Source organism: Vitis vinifera, chromosome 13 (assembly GCF_030704535.1).
Source record: "Vitis vinifera cultivar Pinot Noir 40024 chromosome 13, ASM3070453v1".
In the NCBI taxonomy this organism is placed as follows: Eukaryota; Viridiplantae; Streptophyta; class Magnoliopsida; order Vitales; family Vitaceae; genus Vitis; species Vitis vinifera.
In genome coordinates, this window is record NC_081817.1 from 27,009,039 (window position 1) to 27,029,261 (window position 20,223).

Below are 20,223 nucleotides of genomic sequence, written 5' to 3' on the forward strand. Positions count from 1 at the left end.
CATGGAAAATAGAGTTTTGATTTTGATTTTCACTTTTAATTAAAGCCAAAAGTAAAAACTTATTTCAATTAAGTTGATAACCTAAATTTTGACTTTATATTTATTCCTTCATATAATCTTCAATTTTATTTAATAATAAATAATTTTTTGTTTAAATTTAAAATAAAAATCAAAGAAAAAACTTGTAAGTTGTAGCTCTACTTTAAAAAATAAATAAATTTGATAATTTTTTTTAAAAAAAAATGCTTTTATGAAAGATTGTTCTTAAACCATTTTTTTAAAAAAAAAGAAAAAAAAAATATCATAAATTGCAGTCGTGTAACAATTTAAAAGAAAAAAAAAATCAATCTACAACTATCATAATTGTGACATGGTGGATTCAAGATAGAACTCATTTTTTCTGTCTCAGTGATCAAGCCTTCACCTTACAGAGACAGGGGACCAGTTTCACTTGTTTCCATCATCCCTTCTCAACTCTGACTCTTTTGTTTTCCTTTGCGAAAAAAAAAACACCATGGAAGTTGTTGGAAACGCTCTTCTTTCGGATGTCCTTGGCTGGCTGTCTGACAAGTTGGGCTCCTATGATTTCATTAAGTTTGCAAGCGAAGAGAATGTCGACACTGAGCTCAAGAAATGGGAGAAGGAGTTGCAGAGCATCTGGCAAGAGCTCAACGACGCGGAGGAGAAGCAGATCACAGTGGATACTGTCAAATCATGGGTGTTCGATCTGAGGGTTTTGGCGTATGATATGGAGGACATCTTGGACGAGTTTGATTACGAATTGATGAGAAGAAAGCCGATGGGGGCGGAAGCTGAAGAAGCCAGCACAAGCAAGAAACGTAAGTTCTTTACTAATTTCTCTACTAGTTTCAATCCAGCTCATGTTGTGTTTAGTGTCAAGATGGGGTCCAAGATTAGAGAAATCACCAGCAGGTTACAAGATATTTCAGCTAGAAAAGCTGGACTTGGCCTAGAAAAGGTGACAGTAGCAGCAGCTACTTCCGCTTGGCAAAGGCCACCACCCACTACACCTATAGCATACGAACCTCGCGTTTATGGCAGGGATGAAGATAAAACACTGGTTCTTGATTTGCTGCGCAAGGTTGAGCCCAATGAAAACAATGTTAGCGTTATTTCCATTGTTGGCTTGGGCGGGGTGGGCAAGACGACTCTCGCACGGCAGGTTTACAAGTATGATTTGGCCAAAAATTTTGAACTAAAAGCGTGGGTTTGTGTGACTGATGTGTTTGATGTGGAGAATATAACAAAAGCAATTCTCAATTCGGTGTTAGAGTCTGATGCAAGTGGGTCTTTGGACTTCCAACAAGTTCAAAAGAAATTGACAGACACGTTAGCAGGGAAAACTTTTTTACTCGTTCTAGACGACGTGTGGAACGAAAATTGTGGTCATTGGGATCTTTTGCGGGCTCCTTTTAGTGTAGGGTCCAAAGGAAGCAAAGTCATAGTTACAACACGCAATAAAAATGTCGCATTGATGATGGGAGCTGCCAAGAATGTTCATAAACTAAACCCTTTATCTGAAGATGCTTGTTGGTCTGTGTTTGAGAAGCATGCATTTGAACATAGAGATATCAATGATCATCCGAACCTGGTGTCCATTGGTAGGAAAATTGTTGGCAAATGTGGTGGATTGCCACTAGCAGCAAAAGCGCTTGGTAGTCTCCTACGCTCTAAGCAAAGCGAAGCCGAATGGGAAACAGTATGGAGTAGCAAAATATGGGATTTGTTAAGCACGGAAAGTGATATTCTTCCTGCGTTGTGGTTGAGCTATTACCATCTTCCTTCATATTTGAAGAGGTGTTTTGCATATTGTGCAATGTTCCCCAAGAACTGGAAGTTTGAGTCACAAGGTTTGGTCCTTCTATGGATGGCTGAAGGTTTAATTCAGCAACCAAAAGGTAACGGACAAACAATGGAAGATCTTGGGGCCAACTATTTTGATGAATTATTGTCAAGATCATTTTTTCAACCATCGACTAATGATGAATCACGTTTTGTGATGCATGATCTTATACATGATCTAGCTCAAGTTGTATCTGGTGAAATATGTTTTTGTTTGGAATATAACCTAGGCAGTAACCCGCTATCCATAATTTCTAAACAGACTCGTCATTCATCATTCGTTCGTGGAAGATATGATGCGATCAAAAAATTTGAAGCTTTTCAAGAGGCAGAGCATTTACGAACATTTGTGGCTTTACCATTTCTTGGTAGAAGTGGTCCAAAATTTTTTGTGACTAGAACGGTTTATGATCATTTGGTGCCAAAACTTCAACGACTAAGAGTCCTCTGTTTGAGTGGATATTTGATACCTGAACTACCAGATTCTATTGGTGAATTGAAACATCTACGCTATTTGAATTTGTCTTTCACTCGAATCAAATCATTGCCTGACTCAGTGAGCAAGCTCTATAATTTACAAACAATTATATTATTCGGGTGTTCGAATTTTAGAAGGTTACCTCCCAACATTGGGAACTTAATTAACCTTCGACATCTCAATGTTGAAAGATGTTTAAACCTAGACGAGATGCCACAACAGATAGGTAAATTAAAGAACTTGCAAACTTTGTCTAATTTTATTGTGGGTAAAAGCAGATATTTGGGAATAAAGGAGTTGAAGCATTTGTCACATCTCCGAGGGAAGATTTTTATCTCACGATTGGAGAATGTGGTGAATATTCAAGATGCCATAGATGCCAATCTAAGGACTAAGCTCAATGTTGAAGAGTTGATTATGTCTTGGAGTAGTTGGTTCGATAATTTGCGAAATGAAGACACCGAAATGGAAGTCCTTCTCTCTCTACAACCTCATACCAGTTTGAAGAAACTCGATATTGAAGCTTATGGTGGTCGGCAATTCCCCAACTGGATATGTGATCCCTCTTACTCTAAATTGGTGGAGTTAAGTATTTGGGGTTGTATGAGGTGCACTGATCTACCTTCAGTTGGGCAACTACCTTTCCTCAAGAAGTTAGTCATCGAAAGAATGGATCGAGTGAAAAGTGTGGGGCTGGAGTTTGAGGGGCAGGTTTCTCCTTACGCTAAGCCTTTCCAATGCTTGGAGTATTTAAGTTTTCGAGAAATGAAGAAATGGAAAAAGTGGTCATGGTCAAGAGAGTCATTTTCTCGCCTCGTCCAGTTGCAGATAAAAGATTGTCCAAGATTGAGTAAGAAATTACCCACTCACCTAACTTCTCTAGTAAGACTTGAAATTAACAATTGCCCAGAAACGATGGTTCCACTTCCAACACATCTACCTTCTCTTAAAGAGCTCAATATTTGTTATTGCCTAGAAATGAAGCCCTCTAAAAGATTACAGCCTTTTGGACGATTGCGAGGAGGGAGTAGAAGTGCAATTGACATCACCTCACGTGTTTATTTCACAATTAATGGAATGTCAGGGCTTTTCAAACTTGAGCAAAAATTTTTGCGGTCCTTGCCAAGGCTTCAACTACTGGAGATCGACGATTCTGGTGTGTTGGACTGTTTGTGGGAAAATGGGTTGGGATTAGAAAATCTCGCTAAGCTTCGAGTATTGGATTGTAACCAACTTGTATCCTTGGGAGAAGAGGAAGCGCAAGGGCTGCCTTGTAATCTTCAGTATTTGGAGATACGTAAATGTGATAACTTGGAGAAGCTTCCACATGGATTATATAGCTATGCATCTCTCAGAGAGTTGATTATAGTGGACTGTGCAAAATTGGTGTCATTTCCAGATAAGGGTTTCCCGCTCATGCTTAGACGTCTTACTATTGCTAATTGTAAAAGTCTAAGTAGCCTACCTGATAGCAGTAATTGCAGCAACATGGTGTGTGTCCTTGAATACTTGAATATTTACAAGTGTCCTTCTCTCATTTGCTTTCCAATAGGGCAGTTACCCACCACCCTTAAGGAACTCCATATATCCTATTGTAAAAATCTAAAGTCTCTTCCAGAAGACATCGAGTTTTCTGCCCTTGAATACGTAGAGATATGGGGGTGTTCGTCTTTCATTGGTCTTCCAAAGGGAAAACTACCACCAACCCTGAAGAAGCTCACAATATATGGGTGTGAAAAGCTAGAGTCTTTACCAGAGGGAATAATGCATCACCATTCCAACAACACAACCAATTGTGGTCTTCAATTCTTGCATATATCGGAATGTTCATCTCTCACATCCTTCCCTAGAGGCAGATTTCTCCCTACCCTTAAATCTATTAATATTTATGATTGTGCACAGCTGCAACCAATTTCAGAGGAGATGTTTCATCGCAATAATAATGCACTTGAAGTTTTGTCCATCTGGGGATATCCCAATCTCAAAACTATACCAGATTGCCTCTACAACCTCAAATATCTTCAGATCACAAAATGTGAGAATCTGGAGTTGCAGCCTCATCAATTGCAAAGCCTCACTTCTCTTACATCACTCCATATCCATGATTATGAGAATATGAAGACGCCCTTATCAGAATGGGGCCTTGCCAGATTGACCTCTTAAAACTCTCACCATTTCTGATTATCACCACCACCACCACCACCCACTGCTTCTTCCTACTACTCTACTTAATCTTTGCATTTCAAGATTCGAGAATCTGGAATCCTTGGCCTTCCTGTCTCTCCAAAGGCTTACTTCTCTTGAAACGCTAGATATCTCCGGATGTCGTAAGCTGCAGTCGTTTTTGCCAAGGGAAGGGCTGTCTGAAACGCTTTCAGCCCTATTTATAGAAGATTGCCCACTCCTAAGTCAAAGGTGCTCAAAAGAGAATGGGCAAGATTGGCGCAACATCGCCCACATCCCCTATGTGCAAATTAGGTAGTCGATTGATCTTTGAGCAATAAAAGTTGAGATTGCAGCAAAATGAATGTAGAGGCCATTCCACCATATCCTCTCCTTATGTGCCACAATCCCTTGTAAGTGTCATTTGTTTTATTATTCCACATTTATTTTATGACACATTCTTGTACTTAAGTTGATGGTTTCATCTCTGTTATTGAGAGTTATCTTCTATTTCTTGCTTTCTTTCTTTTTGTCTTTCTTTTCTGTTTATTAGGTTAAGGAGATGTGATAAATATGGGGATTTGGCAATTTCATCTTCACTTCCATGTAAGTTTCTCTAATTGTGCCATTTTGTTGAATTTGAATACTAACCTTGTTTTTTCTATTTCTCAATTATTCTGATTTTTTTAATTTTGGACAATTTGTCTCACTTTTGTTCATTGTTTAATACTTCAACTGATTTTATTTTTTTTCCTGGTTTTAATGATCATTTTTCTAAAGTTTTCTACTTCCATGCTTGTTATGTTTTATAGGTACCTGCTAGAAGGGGCCTTTAGCTTCTTGACCTTTCTCAGTAGTCGATCCAATTGCAGGAACTGGAGTCGATTTAAGCAAAAGATCTGCAGATAAAACTTACTGAAGGCTTTCCCAGCTGTATGAGTCCGAACTCTATCTTTGGCCTCATGTGATTTGTGTCATTAGATTGTATATCTACACAATACCCATAGGCTATCCATTCCCTTTCTGTTAAAATCAAGCTTGCCCATTCATTATGCATAACTTTTTTCTTCTTAAGAAGTAGTTTCAAAATTTTCATCTTAAAGGAATTCCTTTTCATGCATGTAGGATGTAAGGTGAAAATAATGCAAATGGAATCCAATTCTCTAACAACAGGGCCAGCCAGTTAGAGTGAGTATGCTATATTTCATTCATGATCTTTTTTTATTTCATATATTTCAATTGCATTGTCCTCAAGTAGCATTCTTATCTGACGTATCTCTAAATAAAGTTCCCCATTGTTTTCCCTAAATATTCATAGATATGCATCTATTAAATTAGGCCATGTTCTTAATGCTTTATAGACCTATGATTTATCAACCTATGGTTTCATTTTCTCCATCACAGGATTGGACCATGTTTTTATAATTTTCCATTCATCAACATGATCTTTGTTCAACTTACAGGCTTTTCAAGTCAGTAATAAAGAACATCTCTGATTGAAATGCTTCATTTTCTAGGAATATCTCTCATTATAACTTATTTTACTTATGAGCTTTTAACTACATTCCTTTTTACAATAATGCAGGATTGGCTTTTGCTAAAAAATATTGATTCTTCATTTTGGTCTCCTTCACAGTCATTGTAAGCATCACTATTTCTACATCATTGTTATCTTTGTAAATAATTCTGGCTTGAATTGTATAGCATACTTATACAAGTCAAAGTTGCAGAAGTCATGGCCCAAAAATTACCATCTCATGTGGAATCGGGAGAAAGGAAATCTGCAAGTTGAGATACAATGAGAGTGAGCTATGCAAATTCTTACATATTCAAAACCTTTTTATTTGTACAATTTATTCCGATGGCTTTTCAATAATCATGTTTGCATTTCATTTGATTTTAAATTTTCAAGGAGATTTAGGGCTCAAAATAGCTACCATTGACTTCAGAATTGTACTTCAATATCTGAGGAGCAGTCCCTTGTTGTAACACGAAATGCTTTTGGAAGCTGGTTATAGAATTCCTGGGGAATGGTGATTTTCCCTATTAATTTGGTACGCTTTTTGACTCATTCTCCAGCATATTATTGGAGAACCTATTTTTTCCCTCAATCTTTTACTTTTAGGAAGATTTTAGCTCAAGTCAAATCCTCTTTTTAGTGAAATTATGGATCTTTAATTAGTGTTTTGCAGACCACTAATATTAGGAATATGATGGTTTGTGTTGGAATACACAAATTTCTCTTTGAATCCTTGAACCCAGTGTACCATCTCAAACATTTCTTTTTGTTTTACAGATGAATGTTGGAAATAGGATAGGCTGATGAAGGCCAAAGAATCAGTTTGGGGTAGATTTGGAGATCAATCACTGAATGGTTCAGATTATTTCTTTTTCTAATTTCATTTGATTTAGAGTGGATGCAGAGGCTATACTTATGGTAATAAATATGCAGTACCCTGTTGTTCATAGTGATCATGTTAGACTAAGATTTTTTATCAACTTCTACATGTGGCTTATGCCAAGAAGTGAAGGTCATTACCCATTGCAGGTTCGGTTTTGGGGCTTTTGTGAAGGACGGATGGACCTGAATTTGAGCATTTTTTACTGAAGATGATGAATGGAGACTTGAATCTGCCCTATTTCGCCAAGCAACAACGTAAAAAATTATGCAAGGTTTGCTAACTCGTCAATCTATCCTAAACTAAATATTGTGTGATGGAAGTGGATTGTGACAGCTTACTCCTTGGGATGGAGTTAAGGATTTTTTTATTCCCTCATTCATCTTTGTTTTAGCGTATTTGTGATTCATTCTTAAGCTGTTTCCTTTCCTTTTTATCTGAGTTCGCCAATATGTTCATTCTTAAATATTTTGGCATGCCTAAAAACTACCCGTAAGGAAACATGTTAATACCCTGGATTGTGAGCATTAAAAAAAAGGTCATCTTGGTATTATGGTATATGGTGGTAAAAAAATGAAAGAATTTTAGTTCTTGTAGCCCTAAAATGATCTTCTATTTGCTACTAATGCAGTCTTATTTTGAGTGTTGTGAGTAAACTGGACTCATTTCATTTTTAAAACTCAGTGGAAGTACCTTTATTCCTTGGAGCTTCCAATCAAACCCTAAGGCTATGTTTGGTTCCCAGAAAATGCTAAGGAAAGGAAAAAAATGCAAGGGAAAATGATTTTCTGTAGTTTGGATGATGTGGAAAATATGATGGAAAAAAAATACAAAGGAAAATATTAAAGAAAATATGGTAATATTTTCCCCATTATTTTCCTTAAAAAATAATGAGGAAAATAAGAGAAAAGAGAAGGGAAAAGGGGGGAAAATTTTATCGGGCTCTTCTTCGCCCAGGCTGCACCTCTAACTTCCTCTTCATCGGTGGCTATGACATTTCACCGTCGTTGACCCTTTCAACGGCCACCAGTATCACTCCGACCACCTTCCAGTGCCGAAAACTGTAACTCCTTGTCGATCCTCTCTCCAAGTCTCAAGCCCAAATCCATCAGATCTTCGTCATTCATCTCGCTGGTCGTCCCTGCAATTTTTTGAACCTGAAAAGCGCTCCAAAATATGTGAAAAAGGGTGAAAGATCGAAGCTTCGGGTCACTCTTGATGTGTCAGAGGCGCGGAAGAGGAAGAGACCTGATTAGGGAAATGTGGTGACTAGGGCTAGGGTTTCGAGGAATGCGAGTTTAAGGCCGAAGAAGCGGGTTTATTACAAGAAGGTTGTGTATGATGGGGGTGAATTTGCGGTGGGCGATGATGTGTATGTGAAAAGAAGGGAAAATGCGAGCTCGGATGATGAAGAATTGCAAGTGGAGGAGTGTAGGGTATGTTTCAAGTCGGGAAGGGCTGTGATGATTGAGTGTGATTATTGTCTGGGTGGGTTTCATTTGAAGTGTTTGAAACCACCGCGCTGAAGGAGGTTCCAAAAGGGGATTGGATTTGCCATTTTTGCGAGGCCCGGAAATTGGGTAAGGAGGTTGTGCTTCCAAAGCCACCCAAAGGGAAGAAACAAAAGAGAACTGCAATGGAGAAGCTTCTTTCCAGTGATTTATGGGCGGCTCATATTGAAAAGTATAGTCCTTTATCTCCTTTTACTAAATTGTCTGTTTGATTACTGATAAAATGTGGGAAAAGGAAGCGAATCAATTTGAAACTTGAATGCTATGTCGTTCATTATAAAGTGAGTTTGACATAACTATTTGGATTGATTGATTTGAGTTTTTAATTTCTAAGGAGCAAAATGACCAAAAACATGGGACTTGAAATTCTGTTTTCTTTTCTTTTCTTTTCTGGTGCTTCTGAGGGACAAGAAAAAAGAGAAAATGATATGAATTCTTATTCTTTTATTGTAGTAGTAATTGTGTGGACTATGGATCATTTTTTTTATGTTGGAGATGTGCAATATGTGGAAAGAAGTGGATGGTACTTACTGGTTTCGGAGGCGATGGTATATCATCCCTGAAGAGATTGCGTTGATTGTAACATTTAACCTATTTACTGGAAAAGGACTTCTTAAATATATCTTCAACCTTGAAAATGGAGAAGTGAAGTCTCAGGCAAGCATTTCATAGAGTGACTTTTTTCTTTTAGTTTTGTATTAAATATATCTCCAAATAATCCAACTGGTCATGTTGCATCAAGAAGACAATCAGAGGAACTGGTATCGTTTGCAAAAGCAAATGGATTAATCTTTGAATGAGACTGATATCTTTCTACCAATTTATTCCAAGAGTTCAATTTTTATTTTCCTGAAATTTTTTTATTATTCAACAAATTGATAACCATCTAACATGAATTTATGATTTTATTTTCCTTTCATTTTTCCTTTATTTTTTTTCATGGTTAACCAAATAAAAGAAAATGAATTTTTTTTTTCCTTTGAATTTTCCATGGATTACCAAACAAGTGAAAAATTTTATTTTCCTTTCCTTAGCTTTTTCTTTCATTCCATTTTTCCTCCCAATTTTCTTTCTCTCGCATTTTCCGGGAACCAAACATACCCTAAATTTTCTTAAAGATATGGCTTATATTGGGTGAGAGGGGGAATATGATTTTAGTATGCTCTGCTTGTTGGGTGCCATTTTATGCTTCCCCGCAATCTTTTTACACTTTGTGAAGCAAGTGACAGTGTACCAAAGTTTATCTAATTGGAATTTTGCCTTCACATATATATATATATATGTTCATGCATGATGAAATTTAAATCACTGAATGCTGGCTTGCTTCCCCACAGATACATCCATGTCACTAAAGCTAAAAATGAAGGTTGCGTTTTCTCTTAAACTTGGAAGCTCATGATGTAGTAATACCTCATAATGTCAAAAAGTAATTAATGTCTGTCCTCTGCATGTACATTTTAGTGTTAATCGTTTCTGGGATTCTTGCTTGATATTTAAAAAGGTTCACATTTCAGTTCTGTCTTGTAGATCATGCTTTTGGAAGCTCCTCACAACCCGAAAGCTGGAGTGCTTCATCTGTATATCCTTGAGTTCTATCAGATGGGTGGAAAGCCAATTACAAAGAAATATGGACAGGGCTTTCTCATATGTGGTTATATCATATCAATTCAGTTGGCCAACATCCAATAGTCCAGAGGAAGGTCCTTGCTGACAATGAATATTGATGAGAGCATCAATAGAAGTTTTGATGGACCTGAACAAAGTTAAAACAACTCGAGGACCAGATTACCTGTACAACTCCCAGCAGCCAAATGGACCTCTGAGGACCATTAATGAGAGAGCATCGTTGCAGATTCCAGACTTAAGACATTGCTGGAGTATTGAATTCTGAATGTAATACAGGAGAAAATTTTGTTTATATGTATTAATGTTGATGAAGTTTTGGTTAGTATGGTATGGTTGAGATCATGGTTTGTGGATTTGTTGTTCATTGTAGTTATCAGAAATGACTGAACAAGGCTACCTTTTATTCTTAAGAAATTCTGGTTTTATAATTCTGCTACAATCAATACAAGGTGTGGAAGTGCAATTGATTATGTTTATGCATGAACTTCTTTGGAATCCCATGTCTCTAACATTCCCTTCATCTGTAGTTGCTAACCAAGCTTTCACACACAGCAAACCATTAATTCTTTCTGCTTCCCCTCTTTACAGCATCCTTTAGATTCCCACTCTTTCTCTCTTAAGAAACCAGGCAAATTGTTGAGGTTGCCCTTTCTGTTTCCCCTCAAGTGCTGTTTGGCAAGCTGGTTTCCTCTGATTTGCGGAAGTTTGCATGCCTGGAGCAAGTCCAAACCCAGCTCAAGAAATGGCAGAAAATGTTGGAATTTATATGGGTGAATGGAAATTAGGATTAGACACAACTTGTTTTAAAGGATGTGTCTTGTATTTAAAAGACACAACCTCGTACAAAGGATGTGTTTGGTGTTTTAAGACAACCCTTCAAAGGATGTGTCTAGTATTTTAAAGATACATCTCTTCTAATAAGTCACCAACAAATCTATAAATAGGGATGATATTTCTTATTCATTCATTCATCTATTCTCTTCACACTTTCTCATTTCTTGTCATTCAAGTCCTCCTTAACTTTAAGTCTAGTCATTTTTCGTTTTTATTAAATATTTGGTGTTCAAGAGAGTACAAATCACTAAGTGATTTTTAGTTTCTTGTAATTTGAAGTGTTACTATCACAATAAAGTGATCATTGTATCCTGAGAGACGACTGTCAACAAACCATAAGTACTTGAGCGGAACAAATTCATCTTAAGGACATAGAGTCAAACTTTAGTCTCAATCAACCTTATTTGTGAGTTTCAATTTTCTACTTCATTTTATTTGTATATTTATTATACACACTTATTATCCATATATTCAATGATTTGGACAACAATCTTAAGACGAAGTTGCTTTTATTTCTAATTTTATTACAATTGATCTTTTAGTGAAGATGGTTTCTGCATCTTCTATCATACCTCCTACTATTGCACATGGTGAGAAACCTGAGAAGTTCACTGGGACAGACTTCAAGAGGTGGGACCAAAAAATGTTGTTCTACCTTACAATAGGATTGGCAACGGGGCGGATTTGGGCGGGGCCACCCCTACCCCATTCCTGTCCCAATTATATAAATCCCTTTCCCATCCCTATCCCATACCCGGGGTGGGACGGGTTAATGTCTCCCATTACCATTTACAAAAGAGTTGATAATCCCATCCCCGTACCAAATGTGTTTTCGGGGCGGGGCGGCGTCGGGTGCTGGCCCATGCCATCGGGACCATCAGCAACATCTTCCAATTTCGGAACAACTTCAGAATCTCGACGGCCTCCGTTGACACATTGGAGTACTTGATGTTGGTACAGTGGCTGTCGTCATCCCGAACCACGTGGCTCGGGTGCAAGATCGCCAGCTTGAGGACGGTGTCGACGGACATGAAGCACATGAAGCACATGAACCCAATGTAAGTATCTTTGTTCACGAATGCAACCTCGCTCCATTTGTAAGTCAGAATGAAGGGGATGAGCCCGCCAATGACGCCCCTCATATTGAAGATGCTCTAGAACAGCGATATGTATGAACCCTTTCTCCCCGGCAGGGGGTACAACGTCATGATAGCTCCCTACCCCACCCAGAGCAATCCTGCTCTGATTCCGAGGATGGCGCCAATGACAATGGCGAAGCCCTGGTGCTGGTAGTGGTTGTAGTAAAGGAAAGAGCCGGCGTAGAAGACGTAGGTTGAGCAACCAGTGAAGAGGGTGAAGTAGGGGCCGAGGATGTTGTAGATGCCACCACCCAAGATGCCGAAGATGGCGAAGGTGGTGTAAAGGGCGATGTTAGAATTATTGGCGGCGGTGGCATCCACCTGCCCACCTCCCCCCATCCCGGAAAGGGCATTGAACATGCTTGGACATCAGAAGTATACCAAGCCAATCAAACAGACCTGAACTAGTGGGGAATTGTATCTAAAAATGGATTTGTTAGGCAACCCCACCACTGACTCTTCATCTTCCCTAAACCCCATTTCTCTTCTTACCCACTAGATCATATTAGAATCAGATTCAAATCCAGAGTCTCTATGTATGTTGGTAATTAAAATTTCGGGGCGAGGCGGGTAACTACAAACCCATACCCGCCCCGAACCCGATTCGGGTTTCACAAAACTTTCTCATACCCGATTAATTTATCCCATACCCGTTCCAATAGGGGCGGGTGACTCGATTGACATGTGAAATTGCCATTCCTACCTTACAACTGTGAATCTTGATTGGGTCCTATATGAGGATGCCCCTATATTAAAGAAGGGTGAAACTGATAAACAAATGGAAGCTTGGAATTATTCTAACTTCCTATGCAAGAATTACATCCTCAATAGTTTGGACAACACATTGTACAATATGTATAGTCCAATAAGAACTACTAAGGAACTTCGGGAGTCCTTAGAGAAAAAAAAATACAAGACAAAGGATGTTGGCTTGTGATAATCAATTGACTATTGGAAGAACACAGAATAACATGTATAATGGTAAGTCTCGACATATACGTCGAAGACATAATACAATAAGACAATTATTTTCAAATGGAGTGATTTCCATTGATTATATCAAATCAAAGGATAACCTTGCGAATCCGCTTACTAAAGGTTTGCCAAAGATCAAGTTAACTACTTATCAAGTGGAATGAAATTAAAGTCTATAACCAAAAAGTCTTCATAATGGTAACCCAACCTAGTTGACTAGAGATCCCAAGATCTAGGCTCAAAGGGACAACTAAGTTATGAATGACTAAGAGAAATATTAAAAAGATAATCTCTCTTATCTATTCCTATTATGAAATAGTGTTTTATGCCCGTGAACAAGGTTAAGCTTTGCCTTTAATGAGTCTTATAACTTGGAAAACAAGTGGGGTATGACAAGACGCTCTTAATAAGAATTACTTATGTGAGTGTGGAAGGGAGTCGTTCCCATGATATTTTTTAAGGATGAAATTCTCTATAGCACTCATGAAACCAAGATCTTTGTAGGACCAAAATGAACACAACCATGAGAATCAATGGTGATTCGGAAGGGAATTGTGTGGATAATATTGTCTTGATTTACACCAACGGTTAAACAATTCAAGACATCATGTTCATTGATTAGCTCGTAAATTCGATAATATTTCACTAAGGAAGGTTCAAAGTCACAAGCTACCTATCCTGACACAATTACTTTCCAAGTTGTACTCTCTTGAATGATTAGCTTGTCATTTTCATTTTTTAAGACAATTTCCATTCATGTGGGGGAGTGTTGGAATTTATATAGGTGTGTTAGTCCAAGGGTTCTCCTAATCGGGTTTTGATGATAACAAACCATGGTTAAGTAACTAATTGGTTTAATGTTTAAGAATCTCAGGTATAAACTCGAAAATTCATCAAAGGACCAAATGGATACAAGATCGAGACGCTTGGAAGACTTGAGATCATAGGAAATGAATGTAAGATGATAGCATGAGTGCACTTAGGATGTTCATACCTTTTCATGCATATTAGAAAACTCGGTTTATTATTTAAAAGTTGATTTTCTTTAAAACCCGAGTTTTATCAAATATACCTTAGGCAAATTGATTCAAAATTGACATATTAACTCACCTATAGACCTTGCCTAAGTGTTAGAAAAGAAAGGAATAAAAAAATAGGTTTTTCGGGGCCAAAAAGGCTCAACCAATCGAGGCTAAGGCCAACCAGTCAATCGGTTGAGGAACCGGTCAACCGGCTGAGGTCGTCCAGTCGAGGACCGGTCGAGGAAGGTTAAAAACCTTCTCTCTCTCCCAATAGCCATCTCTTCCCGGTCGAAGTGATTCCTTTACCGGTCGAGGTCCGGTCGAGGTCCGGTCGAGGTCCGGTCGAGGACCGATCGAGGTCCAGTTGAGGCAACGATAACCTGTCATGCATTAAATGCTCCAACGGCTAGTGAACCGATCGACCCCTAGCTCGACCGGACGAGGTTTCCTTTTGTTGTTTTTGACTCCTGAGCTTAGAAACCTATAAATTGAGAGCTCCTCTTCATTTATTGATAAGAGAACAATTGCATTCAAAGCCTACCTACCTGTTCTCGATCAAAAAGCTCTCATTTCTTTTTTAGTGCATCAAACCATCACTTGCATACTCTTAGTGCACTCTTGTAAATCATCCTAGCTTTCTCTTGTACTTGAGTCATTCTTAAGCTAGGTTGAGAGTTTCATCTTTGTGTAAACTGAGTGTGAAAGCCTTCAAGTGGTTCAAATCTTGAAGAGATTGTGTAAGAGCCCATTGGAGCCGGAATCCAAGTGTAAGAAGATTGAAAGCTTGATTGAAGCTTCAAGTTAGTGGAACTCTCACTTGGTTAGGAGATTGAGGAGAGTGGACGTAGGCAAGGGAGTGCCGAACGACTATAAACCCAAGTTTAAATTCTCTAACTTTATCTCTTTCCTTTATTTATTTTGTGCATATATTATTGCGTGGAAAAAGATTTTGAAAAACCTAATTCACCCCCCCTTTTGGGTATTTTCCTTAATTATTCATAGTCTTTGTTTTATCAAGGTGAATGAAAATTAGGATTAGACACAACTTGTTTTGAAGGATGTGTCTTGTATTTAAAAGACACAACCTCTTCCAAATGATGTGTTTGGTGTCTTTAAGACACAATCCTTTAAATGATATGTCTAGTATTTTAAAGACACATCTCTTCTAATAAGTCACCAACATATTTATAAAAGGGACCCATGACATTTCTTATTCATTCATTCATCCATTCTCTCTACTTTTTCTCCTTTCTTGTCATTCAAGTCCTTAGCTTCAAGTCTAGTTATTTCTCTTTCTACCAAATATTTGGTATTTAAGAGAGTAAAATAACCAAATGATTCATTGTTTCTTGTGATTTGAAGTGTTATTATCATAAGAAAGTGATTGTTATATTCTTGGAGACTATTGTCAATAAACCATAAGCACCTAAACGGGACAAATTCGTCTTAAGGACATAGAGTCAAACTTTATCAAGAGAATCCTTGCGGAAAATCCTTGCAGTTCTAAAATGGTGCCAAGAAAAAAGAAAAAAAATATTAAGAAAAATAGTTTATTTATATTGAAAAATATGTTTATATATTTTTAAATTATAGAATTTTTATACAGAAGAAGAACCAATTGCAGAGATCTGCGACATCCTTTCTCTGTAATTCATCAACAAACTATTACATATTTAGCTTCAAAAATATCTCACACAAAATTATTATAGATGTGGTTACAACTTACAAATATTTGATATGAAATACAGAAGGCCCAAAACTAACAGCCTATAGTACAACACAGATTAGGCCCATAACACTAAGCCCAACAAGCCCAATGAACCCTGGTTTATTTATTTACCATCAACAGCACACCAACTACCCTTAGCTTCAGACCCTTCCCAAACGCTGCCTGTCCCAAGCCGCCTTCTTCTCTCTTGCTTCCTGCCAGGCTACCACTGCTCCCACATAGCTGAGAGAGATGCTATGAATGGGAGCAAGCTTCCCTTTTTTATAGACCTCAAGGGAAGTTCTTCAATTGCGGTTTGGGAGTTGGATGGCAACTAACATTGGTGAACATAGGCGGCAGTGGTGGTGCTGACTTCAATCTTCCAGCGTTTCCGGCGAGGCGGTGGTGGTGGTGGAGAGGGCATAGGGTGCTGTTCCTGTTAAAATCTAATCCAAGTGGAGTTGGCTAATGGTATTATTTGTTGACATTCCCAGTGATTTACAGAGTGTTTTTGATGGTTGGTGTCTTAATTGATTTTTCCTTGGAAAAGAAATTGTCTGCTTTGCTGAGAGTTGATGCCTTTGGAGCATCTCTGGTCTCACCCGCTTTAGAGCCCTTCTTTTCTTTACCACCCCCAGCAGCAAATGTCCTGCAGCCCAGCACCCTGACTGCCTCCCCTGTGATGATGAAACTTCTCATTGATTTTATGCAGTTCATTGCCATGTCTTTTCCCTGCAAAAATATTTTACAAAATCATCAATAGTTCAAGGTTCAATTTCAACGTAACATGCTTCCTTTAATACCCCATATCCACCACTTTGTAATACGCCACTGCTATACTCTACAATGCGGCAATAGACTACAAATCCCTTTAATGAGTTGGGCAAAGCAGTAGGGACTCAAGCAGTAGTCTCTCTACCAGTGCATCACCATTCCAACAACACAACCAATTGTGGTCTTCAAATCTAGCATATCTTGCAATGTTCATCTATCGCATCCTTCCCTAGAGGCAGATTTGTCTGTCCCTTAAATCTATTAGGGTTGGTGATTGTGCACAGCTGCAGCGAATTTCAGAGGAGATGTTTCACCACAATAATAATGCTCTTGAAGATTTGAACATCTTGGGGTATCCCAATCTCAGAATCATACCAGATTGCCTCTACAACCTCAAAGATCTTCAGATCGGAAAATGTGAGAATCTGGAGCTGCAGCCTCATCAATTGCAAGGCCTCACTTATCTTACTTCACTCAAGATCACTAATTGTGAGAATATCAAGATGCCCTTATCAGAATGGGGCCTTGCCAGGTCGACCTCTCTTAAAACTCTCACCATTTCTGATTATCACCACCACCACTCATTGCTTCTTCCTACTACTCTAGCTGAGCTTTTCATTTCAAGCTTCAAGAATCTGTAATCCTTGGCTTTCCTGTCTCTCCAAAGGCTCACCTCTCTTAAAAGGCTATGCATCTCCAGTTGTCCTAATCTCCAGGGCTGTTTAACATGCTTTCAGAACTATTTATAACATATTGACCACTCCTAATTCAAAGGTGCTCAAAAGAGAAACGGGAAGATTGGCCCAAGATTGCCCACATCCCCTATGTGAAAATAGATGACAGATTGATCCTTTAGCAATAAGGAGTTGAGATTGCAGCAAAATGTACGCAGAGACCATTCCACTATATATATATATATATATATATATATATATATATATATATGCTTGGTATTTTTTCTTCAGTGTGCCACAATTCCTTTTTGTGCACATTGGATGTGAAGGAGAAAATAATGCAAATGGAATCCAATTCTCTAACCAGAGGTTCAGCCAATCAAATTGAGTATACTCTATTTCATTCATATCTTTTTTGACTTTATGCATTTCAATTGCGTTGTCCTCAAGAAGCATTCTTTTCTCATATATCTCTATATAAAGTTCCGCATTTTTTTTCCTTACGTGTTCATAGATATGCATTTATCAACTTAGGCCATGTTCTTAATGCTTTTAAACCTATGATTTCACATTTTCCCATCACAGGATTGGACCATATCTTTATAATTTTCCATTAATCATCATCTTTGTTCAACTCAAAGGTTTTTCAAGTGAGTAATAAAGACTACAAATGGTTAGATATCACTTTTTTCTTTGTCCTCTTGATTGCCATGCTTCTCTATTTGGAATTGGATTCTTCTGTTTGTAACTTATTTTTCGTTACATTTTTAATTGCATTCCTTCTTACAATAATTCAGGATTGACCTTTTCTCAAAAATAATTGTTCTTCTTCTTAGTCTCCTCTTCAGTTAATGTAAGCATCAAATTTCTATCTCTTTGTTATATATGTCTTCCTTTTTCTCATTACATATACATGAGGAAGATTTTTTGACTTCCATTATAAGTTTTCAATAACTATGTTTGCATTTCTTTTTATTTCAAGGAGATTCAGGGGTGAAAATTCTTTTGCATTTGTCTTGACATTTGGCGCTTAAAACTCTACAATGGTGTTTGGTGTTGAAAAAGGGGTACTTCATTGCAGAATAATGAAAGTGTAAATAGTTCTTTACCATCAAAAAAGGCTTCATGGTTGTTAAGATCCATCTAATTCCTTGTCCTTTTCTTGACATGTTGTTCAATTTGTGGAAGATGTGGGAGGAGAGCTTGAATCAAATTAAGCCAACTCCTTGCAAAAGACGAATTCTTGCTAAGAAACCTCACCACTCGCAAGTTCTTTCTTATCCAAGAATTCTACAGCAGGTAATTCGAGATTATGTCTCATCTTTCTATTTCTTCATGCTGGTGCACTCACTGATTTCACTCGTGTTTTCATCTGATGGTGACCAACTCTTCCTCTTCTACACGCCATTATGTGATAATAATCAGACCTCTCTGTCTTGCTTGAGTTCAAGCAGAGCTTTCTGATTGGTCAGCATGCTTCTGATGATCCTTCTGCTTATCCGAAAGTTGCAGCTTGGAAATCTGAAGGAGATGGTAGTGACTGCTGCTCATGGGATGTCTTAAGAGTGTGACAAGGACACTGGCCATGTGATCCGCCTTAACCTTGGCAGCAGCTGTCCCTATGGTTCTATCAACTTCAGCAGCGCCTTCTTCCACCTTGTGCATCTTCAAGGGCATGATCTCTCTAATAATGATTTCAATTACTCTATGATCCCATCAGGAGTTGTCCAGCTTTTGAGTCTTAAGAAGTCTAAATGACACCTCTCCTGGATTCTCCGGCCAAATCCCATTGGATTTCTTTGCACTGTCCAAACTGATTGTCCTTGATCTCTCACAAAATCCATTGAAGCACCAGTAACCTGACCTTGCTTCAGATTCAGGGGTGAGAAGCATTTCCTCCTTGTAATACAAAATGCTTTTGGGAAGCTGGTTGTAGCATTCCTGGTGAATGGTGTTTTGCTCTGTCAACTTGGTACACTTTCAGACTTGTTCTCTTGCATATCGTTGGACCAGCATAATAATAATAATAATAATAATAATAATAATAATAAAATAAAATAAAATATAAATATAAATATAAAGCTCATTTATGAAAAAGACTTATTTTTCAAAAAAAATTTCAAAAAAAAGTGGACGAATTTAATTTACATTCCTTTTATTAGACCCCAATCAACTTAAGGGAAAAAGGCAAGCTTGAGTATAACTCTTTTAAGTTAAAAAGAAGGATTTGAAAGAAAATCTCATATTGTTTGGTTGCGCTTAAATTTGTTTTTAGATTTATTTTAAAATTTTGATATAAAACTAAAAAAAAATATAGGAATAATTTAGAGTTGTTTAGATGCATCTCTTATTTTTTTTATTTTAAATTAAAAAGAATAAAAGTTTTTATATAATATATACAAGAATTTTTAGAAAATTAAATTAAAAAATTAATTGCCTTAAAAACTGTTTAAAAATTTAATGCATATTTTTTTCTTTTTCTTTTTTCATATTTTAATATTTTTTTAAAGTAATTTAAAAAAATATAAGAGAAATTTATGTATATGTTTTTTATAAGGTGTTTCTACTTTTATATAGATATTTATAATTTTTTTAAAATAGAAAATATACTAAAAGGGTTACGTAGCCTTTTATTTTAAATACTTTTAAAAAATATTTATGTTTAAAACCATCAAAACGGCACCTTAGTGCGGAGCTCCGATAATTGTGAAAGGCTGCCACGGCTGCCATGCTCTGCTTTTTCCTCAGGGCCCATGACGGCAAAATCCTACCGTTTATGGAAAAAAATAGGGTTGCTCTGCTTTTTCTTCAGTCGTGGGCCATGACCGCAATTGGAATCCTACCTTTAATAGAAAAAAGTATAGGTTCCTTTTATAGAAAAAAAAAGAGGGTTTTTTTAATTCTAGAAATTAAATAACTTAAATTAATAAATTATATAATTTTATATTTTATTTATATATAATATTTATTTATTATTATATTTATCAATTTATAAAATAATATAAAATTTTTAAATTTAAATATATAATTTTTTATTATTAAAATATATTTTTTTAA

General features: G+C 37.2%; 1 protein-coding gene, 1 long non-coding RNA gene and 1 pseudogene across 6 annotated transcripts; 2 read left to right on the forward strand and 1 right to left on the reverse strand.

The window, feature by feature from the left end:
• The first annotated feature begins 419 nt into the window (after positions 1-419).
• LOC100241406 (putative disease resistance RPP13-like protein 1) lies at positions 420-10,516 on the forward strand. The gene is made up of 11 exons (XM_059742206.1): positions 420-4,917; positions 5,058-5,110; positions 5,317-5,437; positions 5,630-5,692; positions 6,090-6,145; positions 6,235-6,308; positions 6,417-6,558; positions 6,801-6,941; positions 7,053-7,177; positions 9,749-9,840; positions 9,929-10,516. The coding sequence occupies exon 1, from the start codon at positions 515-517 to the stop codon at positions 4,502-4,504; it is 3,990 nt and encodes a 1,329-aa protein (XP_059598189.1). The 5' UTR covers positions 420-514; the 3' UTR covers positions 4,505-4,917; positions 5,058-5,110; positions 5,317-5,437; positions 5,630-5,692; positions 6,090-6,145; positions 6,235-6,308; positions 6,417-6,558; positions 6,801-6,941; positions 7,053-7,177; positions 9,749-9,840; positions 9,929-10,516.
• On the reverse strand, positions 7,920-12,493 carry LOC100263669 (UNC93-like protein 1; annotated as a pseudogene).
• Positions 12,494-15,776: 3,283 nt separating this feature from the next.
• On the forward strand, positions 15,777-19,165 carry LOC109123730 (uncharacterized). Of its 5 annotated transcripts, XR_009467460.1 has the most exons (4): positions 15,819-16,189; positions 18,149-18,233; positions 18,355-18,465; positions 18,592-19,165. It is a non-coding gene; the product is annotated as an uncharacterized LOC109123730 (long non-coding RNA). The 5 variants fall into 5 exon arrangements; XR_002031517.2 differs by having other exon boundaries at positions 15,799-18,019; positions 18,149-18,465; XR_002031518.2 differs by having other exon boundaries at positions 15,815-18,233.
• The last annotated feature ends 1,058 nt before the right edge of the window (positions 19,166-20,223 follow it).

Coding starts and splice junctions, on each gene's coding strand:
- LOC100241406 (XM_059742206.1), top strand. CDS start 515: ATGGAAGTTGTTGGAAACGCTCTTCTTTCGGATGTCCTTGGCTGGCTG.